Source organism: Euleptes europaea, chromosome 18 (genome assembly GCF_029931775.1).
Source record: "Euleptes europaea isolate rEulEur1 chromosome 18, rEulEur1.hap1, whole genome shotgun sequence".
Classification (NCBI taxonomy): Eukaryota; Metazoa; Chordata; class Lepidosauria; order Squamata; family Sphaerodactylidae; genus Euleptes; species Euleptes europaea.
Genome location: NC_079329.1, coordinates 19,674,162 through 19,693,795, shown reverse-complemented (window position 1 = coordinate 19,693,795; position 19,634 = coordinate 19,674,162). Strand labels below are relative to the sequence as shown.

Sequence of the window (19,634 nt, the reverse complement as noted above, 5' to 3'; positions counted from 1 at the left end):
TTCCCCACCCCCTCAAATCATTCTCATTCTACCACGTATTTTCTACCAAGTACATTTATAAAAAGATTTCATTCTCTGTGTGTGTTTAACATAGTATACCTTAAAGGTAAATGTCGTCCCCTGTGCAAGCACCAGGTCATTACTGACTCATGGGGTGACGTCATATCATGATGTTTACTGGGCAGACTCTGTTTACGGGGTGGTTTGCCATTGCCTTCCCCAGTCGTCTACACTTTCAGTTCAGTTGTATCTTAAAGTCTAACAAAAACATCATAAACACACTCATAAAGTTTATGCTGGAATAAATTTTGTTAGTCTTCAGGGTGCTGCTACAAGCTAACATGGCTACCCATCTGGAATTTTATGAACACTATGTTCTTTTAAAGGCTGTTATGTATCCTACATTTGTTTCATGTAATAAAGGATAGTGTCCTTGACTGCATTTTATTACTTTCAATTAAGTTATATTGTCCTGTCTGAAAAAGAAAATGGAATCTGACTGAAATGTTTATTTGATTCGGAATACTTTTTTTATACTCCACTTTTCTCCTAGAGATGTGCACTAGTATCAAAATCTGGATTTGGAATCTGGATTCAGAATTTGGATGCTTCCGATTCAAAATTTAGAAAATATGGAATTTACAAATAACTGGAACACCATTTAAATTGATAGGAATAGCTACTTTCCACTTTTAAAAAACACAAAAAGGCCAAACTATTTTAAAGGTTTTATTTGACCCTCTGACCCTTTCCCTGGGTATGTGCCAAACCCAAAAGAGTTGAGAAGAGATAGCAGGTGCACATAGCAATACCCACTATTGCCAAGCAGCAGTGGCAGGCATAAGACATGAATACAATCTGGGCAATCTGGAATTATAACGTTTAGATTCAGAAATGTCATATCAACATATATTCTAATAGTCAAATGTGCCTCAATCTGCGGATACTTAAATCCATGGATCAGGACCACACTGACAGAAGGAATATGTTTTTTTTCCAAACTTGGGGGAAAACTTGCAGAAAAATCTGAAAACCTTCAAAAAAGGGAGTGGATTAAATCCCCCAAAGAAGAGGAGACGTTGTCTGTGCATGTGCAGACAACAGCTCCTCTGTTTGAGCCCATGACCAGTGAGGGAGAGACTCTGCATTTCTGGGCCTGGTGCAGCTCTTGGCCTGGCTGCTTCCTCTACATCTGTTCCCAGCTGGCATGGAGGTGGGCAGGCAGGTTGGCAAGTTGGGGAAACCATGTGCAGAGGGCAGACAACAGATCCTCTGTTTGAGCCCATGACTGGTAAGGGAGAGGCAAGTCCTTGCAGGCTCCTGCTCGTTTGTAACTACTCTGAACATAGCATTATTCAGTGACACCGACTGTTTCTGTATCTGAATTACACATCTCTTCTTGCTGCTAAAAATATAGCACCCAAGGTTACATTACACAGTAAAAAAAAAAAAAAAGGAAAGGAAACTGGCAATATCCAACAAAGTATTTACAACTTTAAAGCAGCAGCATTAAGGTGTCCAAAGTTAGCCCCATCAGTGAGCCAGAAAGGTTTATTTCAGTCTCCTGAACCTTTGGAAGCAACAATGTCTGGTGGGAGGATGGTTGTGAAGAATGTTAGACATACTAATAAAAGTCAAGTTGCCATAAATCAAAAGATTTTCAAAATCAACCACACCAAGAAGAAACAAATTATCTGCCAGCAAGGTTTCTTTAGAAACAAAGCTTAGAAAACAGCATTGCACAACTAGAAGATAAATGTAAACCACAAAACAGTTCTTAAAGCATGGTTCATGGGGTGCAGTGTCACAGTTGCATCGTTTTTTTTCCCTGTACACACCTAGCGCTGTTGCACAAAATGCACCCTGAGGTTTCATGTAAAGCACCATTCTCTGAGGTAATATGGAAGGGATGAGGGAAATGGTGCTTAGGGGTACCATTTGGAGGGGTTATTGGAGAACACATAGCTCAGTAATACACAATGAATTACATCCAGAGTGCTTGCTGTGAATTCAGATATTTTTTTCTGCCATGTCCTTGCATAGCGATCACCTCTTGCAAGGTCATCATTGGCATGCCAATCCACTTATTTATTCACCTCTTCTTAATTTATATATTCATACCCTATTCTTACCTCCAGTTGGGACACAAAAAAGCCTGTCACATTCCCATTTAAGGTTGCCAGCACAGCCTATTTCCACTCCTCTAACCTCACAACATAGAATCATAGAGTCGAAGGGACCACCAGGGCCATCAAGTCCAACTCCCTGCACAATGCAGGAAATTCACAACTACCTTCCCCCTCCACACCCCTAGTGACCAGAAGATGGCCAAGATGCCCTCCCTCTCATCATCTGCCTAAAGTCACAGAATCAGCATGCTGTGAAACAACCATGCTGTGAAAAAGGATATGCTGAGAGAGTGTTTGACTGGCCCCAGGGTCACCCAGTGAGCTACTTTGGCAGAGTGGGGATGGAATGTGGTCCTCCCTGATCCTAGTCCAACCATTACGCAATGCTAGATCGGCTATACTTAGCAAGTATCTAGACTAGGGTTGTGCATATCTATAAACTCGAACTGAAAATAAACCTGAAATTAGCCTTTTCGGTAATTTTTGGGCTTCGGATTTACCAGATGCCAAAACCTGGGGGTCTGCTCAAAGATGAATAGGCGATTTCCGAAAAACTGGAATAATTATTCAGCTTTTTCAGGTTTGGCTATTTGCCTTTGCTCAGAGGCACTGCTTTGTGCTTTCTCATGAAATTGGACCCCCTGTCCCAAAGCTCACCTAACGGTGACCATGTAAGGAGAGTCCCTTAGATTTGGGGATGCTACCTTCAAAAATGGCCTCCTCAGGAACTTCGGGAAAAAACTCATAGACTATAATGGGCCCGAATGTTTTCAGTACAGCTGAATACCGAAATTTTCCGGTATGGGTATTCAGCTTATTCTAGGTTTACCGAAAAAAATCGGGCCCAATAAACCCAAAATTTACTCTTTTTTTTTTTTTTGCACAAGCCTAATCTAAACCAGCCAATAATTTGTAACAGGATGTCCATCCACAAACTTTATCCTTCCAGGAGCTCTGTTGCTTTTCATGCCGGCAGAACAGTCATAGGCTTTTGCTCATGCACTCACACTCCAATGCACCAGTAAAGGACTTTGGCACATTCCTCACAGTGTGAACAGCAACAGAGACTCTGTCAAACACTCACATGTGAACCACTCACTTCTCATTGCCTGAGTCTTGGGTTGCACACAAGAGTGAAAAGCAGAGATGCAAAAACAGCAGAGGTTCTTGACATTGAAGGGCTATATTGTGGTGAGGGCAGGTACAGAGAGGCAGCCCTTAGAGGAGTCTCCAGTTCACCATCCTGTACTATGATCTTCCTCAGCATTTTTTTATAAATGGACAACTGCCAACAAAGTTTCAGAGGCAATCCCTAAGGGCAAGTGTTCACGGGTTTTTCCTTCCTTCCTTCACTACCGCCAATAGAAAAAGTTGGATTTTTATTAGTCCCAGATATGAATACAGACAGCCAAGGGCAAGCAAATATCTCACCTTTCCTTCCCTGTCCCTGATAACACTTTTATGTCATAATGCCTTTATTTATTTTTTCCTGCAGAGCATAAATATGCATACAAGACTACTGACATTTTGCTACTGACAGAAAGAAGGATGAAGGAAGATATTGGAAGGATCATCGGAAACAAATACTGCGGCACGTGGAATATACAGTGAACTAATTTGTGATTTAGGAATGGAAGATGAATTGAACTTATCAGGAATTCCACCCATCTTAGAGGTAAGTATTGATGGACCCACCCCTTATAAGCCTCCCATCTCTATTCACTGTCTCTGAGACTGGCCATTTAAATTTTATTTCATGAGATTTTAAATTGTAATCTTTTAATAAATTCATCTGAACTATGGGCAACATGTACACACCAACCAACAGTGGGGTCCTATGCAGCATCACTTAAATTAAACACAGCATTGCAGTGTAACTCTTATCACTTTCCAGGTAAACTGTGAGGGTGACCGATGGGAAGCAGATGACATGTTCAGAACATCGAGTGAATCTGGTCTGTCTTCTGAGTCGGGTGAATTGCTGAAACCAAGATCAGATTAATAATACTTACAGAATGTGAATATTGCATTTTTCTTATAGGATGGTCTTATAGGATGGCTTACTGGAAAAACTCTAGGGTTGGTCAGTATACAAACAGCAAGGGAAACTAGGAATAACTAGTCCTAATCATCATCATCAAATCTTTATTGCATTAGCAAAAACAAAAAACAAAAAAACATAGCAACAATAGAGAACAAGGTAGAAATTCTGCCAAAATAAAATCAACAACTTTCAAAATAGTAACATAATTTAAAGAATCAAGCATTTCCCATAAAATATTAAAATGCAAATTCAGCATTAAATATATATCTAATAATAGGAAGGAATCCTAATTACTGACATCACACTTTAATGTTTCACAGGATCTTTCTTCAGGGTATTCAGAGCAAACAAATAAATAATGTCTATATATCAATATATTATAAATACCATGGAATGGAGACATCTCACAGAGATTTCACAGCTTGTTCCAGAATTTAATAAGGGCGAATAGCCACATAAAAACCAAACAATCTGGTTGAACTGGGTTGTAGCTCACACCCCTGAACATTTGACTCCTAAATGTCAGAAGTCTTCCTGCAATCCTTGAGTTGTTGTTACAAGCAAATCCCTTTAAATGCTCCATTGTGCCATTGTAGTGCAGGGGTATCAGAGACTATTGTTATCTTGTAGTTGCTATAAAGAGAGATGAAGTAATTGCTCCTCTCTTGGCTTTTCAGCGGAAGTGTTAGTTTCTTTCTTGCTGGGAAAATGTACATGTAGCCATTGAGACTAGATCTTGGATGGTTGAAGAACTCTGTTAATAAAACATGTACATGTCCTATCATTTGTTGCAATGTCTCTATTACTGATACAGATCTGTTAGGAACATGGGAACAAAAGAACAGCCCTGCTGGATCAGACCAGTGGTCCATCTAGTCCAGCATCCTGTCTCACACAGTGGCCAACCGGTTCATCTAGAGGTCATACAACAGGGCTAGAGGCCAAAAACATCTTCTGACGTTGTCTCCTTGCACTGGTATTCAGAGGTTTACATGGAGGTTCCCTTTAGTCATCATGACTAGCAGCCACTGATAGACCTATCCTCCATGAATCTGTCCAATCCCCTTTTAAAGCTGTCTGTGCCCATGGCCATCACTTCATCTTCTGACAGCGAATTCCATATTTTAATTATTGATCATACAATAAAGAGGAAAAGCTGAGTGCATGGAGGAAAAGATCAGTAACATCTCCTTCCACTTTCATTGCTGTCTCTTTTCTTCTTTTCTCCCTCTTTAGGCCTCTATTCACTGAGGTTCGTATTGCTCAAGATTTTCATGTGGGTGTTGGAACTGTTAATAGGGATTGTGGGCATTTTACTATTGTGGACAGTAACATACTGGAACATTACTTTGACTGTGCTTGAACCTCTGTTCCTTCTAATAAACTTGATTACTCTACTGTTTATAGTTTCAAACCTCAGTGAAGCAAAACGGTCTGTTTTCAGCCTCAACATTTATTTAATGGGGCTAGCAAAGAGAAGGTGGTGTCAGGCAGGGGGGACTGACCTGTTTAAAACCTTGAATTTAGTTCAAGTGATAATTATTTTACAACTCTCATATTCAGTACTGGTTCAGATGCCGCGTTTGAAACATGATTTGGGGACCACCAATTCCTGAACCAGTTCAGATACAGATCAAATACATTCATGCAGTTGTGCATCGCTTGTGACATATCAAGCTGAAGGGAGGCCACTGGGCAGCACATCATAGCTTGTAAACATAGCTTGAAACCCCCCCATTTTTGCAGTCTCAGTCGGATGGGAAAGGGAGCTGGTTCCTTGAATGGCTGGAAACCTCTTTTTTGTTGCCAGATCACAAACAGTGCAAATGTGGATTAATGTTTGTGAACTCTTACAATTGCTCTATTGCTATAGTGACTTTCTCCTGACCTGGATAGTCCCAGGCTAGCTTGATCTTGTCAGATCTCGGCTGCTAAGCAGGGTCAGCCCTGGTTAGTATTTGGATGTGTGTGTGTGTGTGTGTGTGTGTGTGTGTTAAGTGCCGTCAAGTCGCTTCTGACTCATGGCGACCCTATGAATGAAAGTCCTCCAAAATGTCCTATCTTTGACAGCCTTGCTCAGATCTTGCAATTGAAGGCTGTGGCTTCCTTTATTGAGTCAATCCATCTCTTGTTGGGTCTTCCTCTTTTCCTGCTGCCCTCAACTTTTCCTAGCATGACTGTCTTTTCCAGTGACTCTTGTCGTCTCATGACGTGACCATGTATTTGGATAGGCAACCTTCAAGAAATATCAGCATTGTGACAGGGAGGGAGGCAACGGCAAACCACCTCCAAACATCTCTTGCCTTGAAAACCCGACAGGGCCACCCATAGGCCAGCTGTGACTTGACGGCACACAAAAAATATAGTGCCTTTGAAAGTAATAGAACAATCATGTAACGAGAGCTTATAATGTTAATATGCTATTTGTGTGCTCTAATATCTCTCTCTGACCATTGCATTTGACCATTTTGAGGTCCATTGCATTTGACCATATTATTATTTAGTGTATCTCATGAGCAGTGAATGTTTCTGATAACCAAGAAAATTTCTAGATGTGAGTGCAAATCATAGAGAGACCATAACTGGATGTGTTGTTTAGCTTGGTCTAATCTGCTTTTTAAAAAAGTGGTTCTTGTTATTATACAATTCAATCCATCATAAATTCTGTTGACCCTACAATAATAGTAGCTACATCTAACATCGATATTTGAGCTAACCCTTAATTATAGCTTTCCCTTTCTGCATAACATACTATAATAAGTAATTATTGATTTGTATGAGTTGTTAAGTTTTTTTGTATTTGCTATAGCACAGAAGTGTCAAAGTAAATTGTTACAAGGGCTGGATATGACATAAATGTCACTTGGTCGGGGCGGGTGATGCCTCACCAGTCCAGATCTAGAGTGGGGTGTTGTCTGCCTCAGCTGGCTTGCAAGGCAGATAAACTCTGTCAAGGGGCTGGATCCAGCCCTCATGCCTTATGTTTGACACCCCTGCTACAGTATGGTTTTTTTAAAAAAATCTAAATAACTAAATAAAATTCATGCCATGATTTATATGCATGTTGACTGTGGGCTCAGCTGCCAGGATAACAAGGGGAAACTGATAATCTCTAGAGGTCTAAAGCTGTTTAAATTCTATTTCAGAATGACCTCACTATTCACCAGATGGAAATTGGGAAAAATCACTCAAGCCCTATAACATTCATCCTCCTGGGATTTGGGAATCTCCTCGAACTACGAATTTCTCTCTTTGTCTTGTTTCTAGCCATCTACACTTTGTCAATTGTTGGGAATCTCTTAATTCTTTTACTAATTGCAATTGACCAACAGCTGCACACCCCCATGTATTTCTTCCTAATGAATTTGTCCATGCTGGAGACCTGCTACATTTCAAACATCCTTCCCAGGATGCTGGCCAGTTTCCTAACTGGAGATTCATCCATATCCTTTGAGGGCTGTGTGACACAATGGTTCTTCTTTGTTCTCCTTGGATCCACGGAATGTTATCTTCTGGCAATGATGTCTTATGACCGGTATCTGGCAATCTGCAAACCACTTCATTATATGTCCCTCATGAACAGCAGACTCGGCCTGCAATTGGCCTCCACATCTTGGATGAGTGGTCTGCTAACCAGCACCATAATAACTTACTTTATAGTACAGCTGGCATTCTGTGGACCCTATGAAATCGATCACTTCTTTTGTGACCTATATCCCATCTTGAACCTGTCCTGTAGCAACCTTTACAGTACTAGAATTGTAGCCTTTGTTCTAGCATTCCTGGCCACAGTACCCCCTTTTACATTAACATTGGTCTCCTACATCTGCATTATTCTCACCATCTTGAGAATCAAGTCCAAAACTGCTCAACAGAAGGCCTTCTCCACTTGCTCATCACACCTCATTGTGGTGATACTTTTTTTCGGCTCCTTATTCATTGTCTATGTAGTCCCTGAAATGGACATACTGAGAGAGCTAAACAAAACCTTCTCTCTGTTCTACACTGTTTTGACTCCCATGCTCAACCCCCTCATATACAGTTTGAGAAACCGAGAGGTGAAGGAAGCTCTTTGCAGATCTACCAGGAAATACAGCAACAGAGTGTCTTAGTTTCAGGAAGTCTGGACAGATTCAGCGAAGTGGCGAGAAAGGATTTGTCATTCAGAAATGACTGAAGCTCTTTGGGGTAGAATTCACTAGGAAAAAGCTGACTCAAAATTGGCTTCTAGAAAAACCATCGGGGTAAAAGTGATCTCACAAGAGCTGAAAAACCATGGTTGGGTGGGGGGGACAAAAAAAACTGAAGTGAAAATTAAAACCACAAAAATGCATACAGAAATCAGGGAATAAACTGAAGCAGAATAGAGCTTGAGCTGACAACAAAAATGTGGGAAAGCCCTAACATAGCTACACATGGAATTTTTTTGAAACCCACATTCCTGTAAAGATTTTTATATATCTTATGTACGTTTTATGTAATAAAGGTATCATGTACTTGCCTGCCTAATATGACTTTCAATCTGCCTCTCAAAAGAACTGAAATCTGATTGAAATGACCATGTCATTTAGAATATTTATTGATACCTAGTGTTGCCAGGTCCCTCTTCGCTACTGGTGAGAGGTTTTGGGGGCAGAGCCTGAGGAGTGTGGGCTTTGTGGGAGGGGAGGTACTTCAATGCCATAGAGTCCAATTGCCAAAGTGGCCATTTTCTCCATGTGAACTGATCTCTATTGACTGGAGATCAATTGTAATAGCAGGAGATCTGAAGCTAGTACCTGGATGTTGGCAACCCTATTGATACCCAACCATTCTATTAAAAATAATACCAACAGTCACATTACACTAGAAAATAATAAACATCATCTTAGCAACATTAAAGAACCGTATTCATCGCAGTCTTTAGAACTATAACATAGCAGCATTAAAATAATCAAAGGTAGCCACATCAACAAGCCATAAAGGATTATCCTGTACCCCCAAAACTTTGGAAGTAAAAAGGTCTTAAGTCAGCGGGAGGATGGAAGTGAAGCATGTTAGGCTCACTCACATGTCAACATTGCCCCAGTTTGTGGAATCAACAGAAACTTTATTTCACAGCCAAGGGAGTGTTCAGTTGCCAAACTCACCACATACTGTGAAAAATATAAATATGTGAAAACAACACAAGCGTGATTTTTCAGTGAAGAGCGAAAAGGCCACTTTCACTATAATTTAGCACCGGCCTTGTCTACAGATGAACTTCTCATATCCACAGGTAAGGTTCCCATCCAGCAGTGGGAGTCTGGGGGACAGGGTCATGGGGGGTGCATAGGGAGCTAGCATGATGTCACTTGTAAGAAAAACCTGAACTTGACTTCATGCCTCTCTAGGATTCCTAGAATGGACCGATAACTTCTAGGTTTTCCCTGGAAGTGATATGATGTTGCTTGATGGTGATTTTATAAAATTATTTTTCTCCCGTCTGCTGTAAATGGGAGCTAGAGGGCAGAGCATCTTCCACCCCCAATGGGAAAATGGCACACCTTCCCACAAGTTTCCAGAACTTTCCATCTCTGGTTTCTGGGACAGCCTTTTCTCTCATTCTAATCATATTTAAGACACACATTCCAATTTTCTGTTACATGAGAGATAACTGAAGTTAAGAGAAAACATATACAATGGGGCTACGTCCCCACAGTATTGGATATTATGCTATCATTGCACTATACCAGTTAGTATACGGTTGCCAGATCCGGGTTGGGAAATGCTGAGAGATTTTTTGGGTGGAGCCTGAAGAGGGCGGGGTTTGGGAAGGGGAACTTCAGTGCCATAGAGTCCAATTGCCAAAGCGGCCATTTTCTCCAAGTGCACTGAACTCTGTCGGCTGGAGATCAGTTGAAATAGCAGAAGATCTCCAGCTAGTACCTGGAGGTTGGCAACACTAGCTTAGTAGCAAATGGAGTTTGCTGTGTGGAGAAGATAATCCAGTTACCAGTGATGGCTACAGAGCAATGATAGTATGATATACCACAATGCATGGGTGCAGCCTTGATTAGGACTAGATTCTGCTAAAAAGGCTCATTATTTTTCCCATTTGTATACACAATTAGATCTCCCATCGCAGAGACCTGAAGCCCTTATACCTATGGCAAAGATAATTTCCCTGTGAGATAACAATCCCCTCAATTCCTTTTGTCCCTTGAGACCAAGGGATTCTTTATTATTCCCTTCTCATGTCTGCGAGAAGCTTGACTTCACAATGCTTCCTGCTCTCAAAAATGCATGCAACTACAACAACGCCTTCTCCCTTCAAAGCAGCTGAAAACAATCTTTGGCATTTTAGTTCAGTCAATAAACAATAAATAGGGATCTAGGAGAAATAATGATATATCAATAGTCAGCAAAGATTCCCAGAGCTGATAACTGACAAGAGTTTGGCAAACAAGCTGGATGAAAACAGAGGGTATGAGTGGTGACCTCTACATGCAAAAATGGGGAGTGAATGGAATATATCCAATATGCATCTTCTCAATGAAATCCATTCGCAGGTAAATCGGTTTTATGTCTTTGTTCATTCTTCATAGAATCTCATTTCTATGTCTCGGTGAAGCTGTGTCATCACACAACATTAGGGTTGCCAACCTCCAGATACTAGCTGGAGATCTCCTGCTATTACAACTGATCTCCAGCTGATAGAGATCAGTTCACCTGGAGAAAATAGCCACTTTGGCCATTGGACTCTATGGCATTGAAGTCCCTCCCCTCCCCAAACCCTGCCCCCCTCAGGTTCCACCCCAAAAATCTCCAGGTATTTCCCAATCTGGAGCTGGCATCCCTACACAACATGGCCTCCCTACACAACATGGCTTTTTCAGAATCACCACCTTTTGCTTTGTAAGCTGTGCATGCAAATACTGCTTTGCTGACTGTCAAGTTGCAATCCCTTAATAACCACCAGCATTGACTGCTGTTCCCGCCCAATTATCAAACCAGGGCATCAGAGCTGGATCAATATGCAAGATATCCTAGGGCCTCAGACTAGAAAGGGCCTCTAAACATCCAAAAATGGTGAAACATTATTACTTTCAATGATTGTAGGGCTTAGGGCATAGGTGACGAACTCAATTGTTATGATGGATAAATAAGAATTATTCTGATGAAGACTACTTCCAAATGGGGCAAGAGCCAGCAACCCATCTCTGTTTATTCTGAGAAGATATCTATCTACTTATTCTGCAAAAATAGATTTAATTGCCAAGGATTTTCCTTTGAGAAAGATCACAGATCAGAGTAGAGAAAGATTACAGAGCGGAGAAGGACTTTTGACTCCTTGCTGGGAGGTTTTCTGTGAACTGTTTATCTCAAAGAAGGATTATGGTATGAAACAGGACTTTTATTTTCATGTAACCAGAAATATATACCCATCTTTGATATTTACTTGTTGGAATAAAATGATTTAGATATTATCATTAGGCGGTGCCCTACAGCCACATGCTTTTGAACTCTATATCATGTATACATCCATACATTGCCATACATACATATGATTGAGCAGTGCTTTGGATTTTCAGAACCCTACATGATTAGTTATTCAAATTATGCACATCTACATGATTAGTGATCCATAATCTTGTAAATCCCAATTATGTAGGAAGTTGCAGGTGTCAGCTTTTAAAACATATTTTTAATATAGATATCTCTGCTGCCTGAACCCAGAGTTTGGTGCGGGATCCTACTGCTGGTGGCAGAGTAGATTGTTATATACAGAGAATATAATATAATATAATATAATATAATATAATATAATATAATATAATATAATATAATATAATATAATATAATATAATATAAACATATGAAGCTGCTTTATGCTGAATCAGACCCTTGGTCCATCAAAGTCAGTATTGTCTACACAGACCGGCAGCGGCTCTCCAGGGTCTCAGGCAGAGAAAGGTCTTTCACATCACCTACCTGCCTAGTCCCTTTAACTGGAGATGCCGGGGATTGAACCTTGGACTTTCTGCAAGCCAAGCAGGTGCTCTATCGCTGAGCCACTGCCCCTCCCCAAATATAATATAATATAAGCTGTATTTCATAAATTCCTTTATTTCCTCACAGCAAATTCAACAGGAAACTAACCTATCCATCATCACAAACTTCATTCTTCTTGGATTTGGTGATCTCCAAGAGCTACAGGTCCTCCTCTCTCTACTTTTCCTTGGAATCTATCTGATTGCTATGGTTGGAAATCTTGTTATCTTCATCCTTGTTGTCACTGATGTGCACCTCCACATCCCGATGTATTTCTTTCTAGGGAATCTGTCTTGCTTGGAGATATGCTACACATCAACCATCCTGCCCAGATTGCTCTTCAGTCTTCTGGCTGGGGATAAAACCATTTCAGTTCATGGCTGCATTGCACAGTATTTCTTCTTTGGTACCTTGGCATCTGCAGAATGTTATCTCTTGGCTATGATGTCCTACGATCGCTATTTAGCTATATGCAAACCATTGAGATACGCATCTCTCATGAATGGCAGGATCTGCCTTGGACTGATTACTGGGTCTTGGATGAGTGGTCTGCTAAGTAACACCATCATAACATCGCTGTTGTTGAAGCTGTCATTTTGTGGTCCCAGTGAAATTGAACATTTCTTTTGTGACCTAGCCCCCATGTTAAAGCTTTCCTGTTCAAATACTAACCTGGTGGAACTTGTAATTTTCATCCTGGCCTTTATGGACACTATACCCCCATTTCTTCTTACCCTGATCTCATATGTATATATCATCATCAATATCCTCCAAATGAAGTCCACAACCTCCAGACAGAAGGCCTTCTCTACTTGTTCCTCTCATCTCCTTGTAGTGACACTTTTCTATGGATCTCTGATTTGTGTCTATTTAATTCCTGAAACAAACACCCTGAAGTGGCTTCATAAAACCTTCTCCCTAATTTATACCATCTTTACTCCCATGTTCAACCCTATGATATATAGTATGAGAAATAAGGAGGTAAAAGTAGCCTTTTATAGAACTGTCAGAAAAGTTGTCAGTGTGGTCCCGTTTCCTTAGCTTTTTTAGTAGTCGTTATTGTGTGTTTACTGAATTAACGAAAGGTGTAACACTGCCCTTGCAAAACAATTCAATCCGAATGATGAAATCCTTTGGTCTCCATAGAGTCAGCAGTGTATACAGCTTCACTGTGGAAACCATTACATATGGGAGCCACAGTAAGAGGCATAATGGAGTCATGCCAGAGCATGGAATAGCCAGGCAACAAAAGCATAGAGCAAGGTTGAGACAGCAATAAAATACTGGATTTTTAGAAAAAGAAATATGCCCTTGACTCGTTCGACGGAAAATGACCATGCCGCAATGTGGGGGTTGGATCCAACCTGCTTTTCCACAGGTGTAAAAGGGAGGAATGCCCCCCTTTAACCACACAAACATTCTATGTTGGGCAATCATGGGCCCTGCATGGACCCCAGCCATGTAGGATGGGGACTGTGGAAAGGAAGAGAATTCAGTGAGACTGAGTGAAAAAACGCATTGAAGTTGAATATGTAATTTGCTAGCAGTAATGGGGAGGGGTTTATGTGAATAGAAATTCATCCCTGATGCTAGGGTTGCCAGCTCCAGGTTGCGAAATACCTGGAGATTTTTGGGGTGGGGCCTGAGGAGGGCAGGGTTTGGGGAGGTGAGAGTCCAATTGCCAAAGCAGCCATTTTCTCTTGGGAAACCGATCTCTGTTGCCTGGAGAACAGTTGTAATAGAGGGAAATCTCTAGCTAGTACCTGGAGGTTGGCAACCCTGGTGCTGACCTTATTTTTTAAGTTTATCTACCATCCAATAATATGGTTATAAAAAAGAAAACAAGGCACTAGAAGAGCTATAGCCTCACTTTTCACTGATATGCTAGTTTTGTTTTTGAAGGGATTTCCCCTCCCCCATGAAAACCCCCCACTTCTGCAGAGTCTGTAGTAGTAGTCCTGGAGGAGTTTTGGGATATCAGCAACTGTTTGTGAACTAGGTCAATGTCTGTCTGAAATACTAAACCTCAGCAAACAGTCAGCATATCTATGTTTAACAATATGTGCTGAGTAAAAAGGGGGGGGGAATCTCATGAACGGTAGAATTTGCACCACCAACAACTTGGATTTCCTTTACAGTTTTTCTCACCATTTTTTTGTGATAGTTCAAAGCTTTTCACCCTGAGCATTTTATCACTGCCTTTTCATTCTTTGTTCCTTTGAACCTGTTTTCATATCATCCTATTGATGCAAAAAATGACGTTAGAAAGTTTCCGGATTTGAATGGAGAAAAGATTGTCTTGAGTTAACAAAACGAGTCACGAAAGTAAAGTGTGTCACAGATTCAGCTTTCATGAGGGAGAAATATTCAGGCTAAAACAGCATGGATGAGAAACATTCATAGCATCTGTGTTCCAGATGTGTTTTTAGTCAATTAGCAAACATAGCCATATAGTGCCACCCTAAGGAGAGTTATACCCATCTGAGTTCATTACAATCAATGACCCTGCATTGGCCTACACCAGCGTGGTGTAGTGGTTAAGAGCAGTGGTTTGGAGTGGTGGACTCTAATCTGGAGAACCAAGTTTGATCCCCCACTCCTCCACTTGAGCGGTGGACACCAATCTGGTCAACCAGGGTGGTTTCCCGACTCTTCCACATGAAGGCAGCTGGGTGACCTTGGACTAGACACAGCTCTCTTTGAGCTCTTTTACCCTCACCTACCTCACAGGGTGTCTGTTGAGAGGAGGGGAAGAGAAGGTGATTGGTTTTTTTATAATTTTTTTAATTTTTTATAACATAACACATAAAACAAAACAAATACAATAATAAAAAATACAAAAAAGTATGAATAATATAATCTGCGTAATACATTCAAAATTGCAAAATTACAACATTCAAAATATCCTTTTGACCCACTACCCACCATAAAAAGTGACTCATCACCAGACTTCTGGAGAAGTGTCTAAACAGTTTAAAGAATACACTATTGACGGTAAGATAATAAAAAAGTTAAACTTATTTCTATAACTCATTAACTAAAGTAGTAAAATCCATTTTTGCCAGTTTATCCCAATATGTGACGGCCTTCGCCCATGTTTTTTTAAAATTCTTCCATATCTTTTCCATGTAGGAATTCTGTTAATTTGGCCATCCTCATATACATCCATAATTTCTCTCTCCAGTCACTAATTGAAAGTTTATTTACTTGCTTCCAAACTTTAGCTGTTATAATTCTTGCAGCAGCAAAACTGTATTGACAAATGACCCTATTATTTCTATCCATTTTTTCTTGAGGAATCCCAAATAAACAAAATGCAGGATTTCTTTTTACTCTCGTATTAATCAAATTATTAGTTTCTCTTATTACTTTTTTCCAAAAAAGTAATTTTTTTACATATCCACCATGCATGCATAAAAGTTCCTCTCTCCTTTCCACATTTCCAGCATAGATCCATATCTCCTTTTTTCATTTTACTTATCATCACGGGAGTTATATACCATCTATAAAACATTTTATATTTCTCTCTAATTTCATTGGTTATTGTAAATTTGAATTCTTTTTTCCATAAGTTTTCCCATGTTTCCAGATCAATATTATATCCTAACTCCTTTATCCATTTCACTATTACTGGTTTAATTCTTTCTTGTTCTAAATTTACTTCAATTAATAATCTATATATCCTTCCAATTAATCCTTTATTTCCCTTTATTAATATATTTTCTAATTTAGATTTGTTTTTATTAAATCCAACTTGCTTATCTTTGTTAAATATATCTTTAAATACATAAACAAGTCTTTAATTTTAAGTTCTTCTCTGCTTCTTAAAACCCAATCTCCTTCCTTACAATCTATAATTTCTTTCTATATATCCATATCTAAATTTAATTATATCCCTCTCTTCATAAATTCTTCTACTGGATTAATCCATCCCGGAGTTTTATTTTCTAAAAACCTTTTATATTTTTTCAAAATTTGAAATAAACCAAATCTAATAATGTGAACATTAAAATCTTTGTTTACCTTTTCCTTATCATACCACAAATATGCATGCAAACCAAAACGTAAATTAAAACCTTCTATTTCCAATATTTTGGAATTCTCTAACAAAATCCAGGTCTTTAACCAAACAAAACAAGATGCCTCATAATACATTCTCATATCTGGTAACCCCAAACCTCCTGTTTCTTTTAGTTCAATTAAATTATTATATGCTATTCTATGTCTTTCTTTGCCCCCATAAAAATTTAGAATATCTTTTTTTCCAAATTTTAAATATCTGAGCCCCTTTTATAATTGGTAAGTTTTGAAACAAAAAAAAGCATTTTAGGTAATACCATCATTTTAATTACGGAAATTCTACCCCATAATGATAGGGGTATTTTTTCCCAATTTTTTAAATCTATTACAATTTGTTGCCATAAATTAAGATTGTTTGACGTTAACCAAATACCCAAGTATTTTATTTTATGCTCAATAGAGAAGCATGTACTTTTGGATAATTCTTGCTGCTGCAAAAGTGTCATATTTTTAACCAATATTTTAGTTTAATTTTGTTTATTTTAAAACCTGCAGGTTTTCCATAAACCTCAACCGTTTTGTTCCAATTATCAATTTGACTATTAGGATTAGTCAGAAAACAAACTAAATCATCAGCATAAGCTTTAACCTTAAAATGATTTCTCCCAAATTGACATCCTATTATATCTGGGATATTTCTAATCTTTCTCAATAAAACTTCTAACACTAAAATAAACAATAAAGGTGAAAGAGGGCAACCTTGTCTAGTAACTTTTTGAATTTCAAATTGTGATGTCAAATTACCATTGATCAGCAATCTAGCTGATTGATAAGTGTAAATATTTCCAATAGCTGACAATTTTTTCACCAAGCCCATATACTCTAATATTTTTTTTTCATAAATTTCTAATTTACATTATCAAATGCTTTTTCTGCCTCTGAAAATATCATTGCTATTGGAGTAGTGGTAGATTTTGCATATTCTATAAGATCTATTACTAATCTAACATTTTGACTAATCAGTCTACCTGGGAGAAATCCAGCTTGGTCCTCATGTATAACCTGATTTAATACTATTTTTAATCTATTTGCTAAAATAGCTACAAAAAGTTTATAATCATTATTCAATAATGAAATTGGTCTATAATTTTTGACATCCAATAAATCCGAGTTTGGTTTTGGTATTAAAACTATATTTGCTTGTTTCCTGGTTTGTGGGATGGATCCGTTCTGCAAGCAATGATTCATCACCTTTAATAAATGTGGAGATAGTTGTTCTATGAAAGTTTTATAATAAAATGCTGTAAATCCATCTTCGCCTGGAGATTTATTTTATTTGCTTTTACCTATAATAGTTTTTAATTCCTCCATAGTTATTCTAGAGTCCAATAATTCCTTATGCTCTTGTGATATTCCATCCCAATCAAATTTATTTAAATAAACCTCAATTTCCCTCTCTGAAACATTTTGTCAATATAAATTTGAATAATAATCTATGAAAGTTTCCATTTTTTTTGTTTGTCTGTTATTTTACCCTCCTTCTTAGTTTTTAATATTGGTAATTTCTTCTCTTTATGTTTAAGCTGCCAAGCTAATAATTTACCTAGTTTATTGGCATGTTCAAAAAATCTCTGTCTGTTAAACATCATTTTTTCTCTATTTCTGAAGTTATTAAAATTTCATATTGATATTGTAACTTTTAAACCTATTTATCTGTTCTTGTTTGAGTGATTTATCTTGTGATTTTCTTAGCTGTCTTTCTCCCAGTTTAATTTCTTCTAATATCTTCTTCTTTTGTGCCTCCCTCTCTTTAAACCATCTTGAATTTTGTTGTATCAAAAGTCCTCTAACTACTGCTTTACCGGCATCCCATACTACTTCATCTGAAATTCCTTTATCTTTATTATCAGAAAAATAATTTTGTATATCTATTTTTATCTTATCTACTATTTTTTATTTTTAATAAAAATTCATTTATACACCAATCTTAATTCCAATTGAAACAGCGTTTTGGTCAAATAATACCTTAGGTAAAATTTCCGGATTTTCTGACAAGCTTATAATTCCTTTAGAAAACCATAATATGTCTATTCTTGAATGGGTAAGATGTCTAGATAAATAATATATATATCCCTTTTTATTACTGTTTACCAGTCTCCATATATCAAACTAGGGCTGTTGAAAAAAAATTCAGAAAAGTTTGGCTTCGGCAAAATTCGGCCCATTTAAATTTGGGATGTGCCAAAGTCCGAACTCCCCCACTTCGGATCCATGAACTTCGGCGCGAGATTCGGATTTCAGGGGAAAATTCGGGCCCCCCGCGGGCCTTCACGGGGCTTCCATGAAGGCGTGCGGGGGGCCTTTTAAACAGATCTGCACTTTCCAGCTGAGCCATGGCTCCTCCCAGAACAGTATGACTGGATAAAGATCTCTTCTGCTGTACCCTGTAAAAAAACACACACACAGCCTGAAGAGGCATAGGCATGCTTATTATTGCCCTCCAAACTTCCTCCAAATAATATGTCTACCAACAGTAGAGAAATTTGAGGTAAAACAATTGTCCCTCCAACATTTCACAGATGAATATACATTCAAGGACAAATATGTAAGGATCCTTACCTAAGGTCTATCTCTCCTATTGCTGTTTATACTATTAAACCAAGTTCTGGTTCCAGTCCCTGTGCAAAATGAGCGCCTGTATGCAAATGAGCATTTAGGCGTAACTTCATAATAACTTTCGGCATGTCTTCAAAGTGGCCATTAAATGATAAACTACGGATAGATTAACAGCCTTATCTTTACCAGACAGCAGATAGATTAAATGGTAGTCGTGGGAATATACAGGAAAGTCTGAAACCATGGAGTGATAAGAGAAGATCTTACAGAAGAATATAAATACCAACTGAATAAAAAATGGGTGTTTCTGTCTTTGCCTTTCCACACAGGCAGACTCCCTGTTCGATTGGACTATCTAAGAATCTGCCAAATAATTTGTTGAGGAGTAAGGCATTGTCTGGCCAAGAAGAAAAGTCTTCAAAAGGTTAGAATGGTTAAAAATTCTAGATAATCTGGAAGCACTGGAAAAGATGGGGTGCTCTGTTCCCAGAAAGAAGTGCACATTTCCTTTGGGCATCACCACATCGTTCAAGGTAGTCCCTTCATTCTAAATGTGTATCTTATTCATTACTGAAGGGAGGTCGGAGAGAAAACTTGGATAGGAAATCTGTAAACTTGAAAGTCTTTTGTCTACTATCTTTGTCCACGAAGACACAAAAGGGTGAAGCTCAGGCCATTTTAAAAGACCAGGAAGAAAATCCTGATCTAATAGGAAAAATCTGAATTTCACCACAGCTTTCCATGCTGACAGGGAGATGGAGCCAAGACCAGCCTCTAAATATAAGTTAGAGTTTGAAATACAATTAGGCGCT

At 38.7% G+C, this 19,634-nt stretch overlaps 2 protein-coding genes across 2 annotated transcripts; both read left to right on the top strand.

Annotated features, from left to right (window-relative positions):
* The first annotated feature begins 3,759 nt into the window (after positions 1-3,759).
* LOC130490774 (olfactory receptor 10A7-like) lies at positions 3,760-8,285 on the top strand. The gene is made up of 2 exons (XM_056864580.1): positions 3,760-3,804; positions 7,320-8,285. Exons 1-2 carry the CDS (start codon positions 3,760-3,762, stop codon positions 8,283-8,285), a joined length of 1,011 nt encoding a protein of 336 aa, XP_056720558.1.
* A 2,361-nt stretch (positions 8,286-10,646) lies between these two features.
* Positions 10,647-13,227, top strand: LOC130490773 (olfactory receptor 5B21-like). Its single transcript, XM_056864579.1, has 2 exons — positions 10,647-10,703; positions 12,274-13,227. Exons 1-2 carry the CDS (start codon positions 10,647-10,649, stop codon positions 13,225-13,227), a joined length of 1,011 nt encoding a protein of 336 aa, XP_056720557.1.
* Positions 13,228-19,634: the final 6,407 nt, after the last annotated feature.

Excerpts from the sequence above, each read along its gene's own strand:
- LOC130490773 (XM_056864579.1), top strand. The coding sequence starts at position 10,647 with ATGGGGAGTGAATGGAATATATCCAATATGCATCTTCTCAATGAAATC. Across the intron at positions 10,704-12,273 it reads TCAATGAAATCCATTCGCAG|CAAATTCAACAGGAAACTAA; the intron begins GTAAATCGGTTT and ends ATTTCCTCACAG.
- LOC130490774 (XM_056864580.1), top strand. The coding sequence starts at position 3,760 with ATGGAAGATGAATTGAACTTATCAGGAATTCCACCCATCTTAGAG. Across the intron at positions 3,805-7,319 it reads GAATTCCACCCATCTTAGAG|AATGACCTCACTATTCACCA; the intron begins GTAAGTATTGAT and ends ATTCTATTTCAG.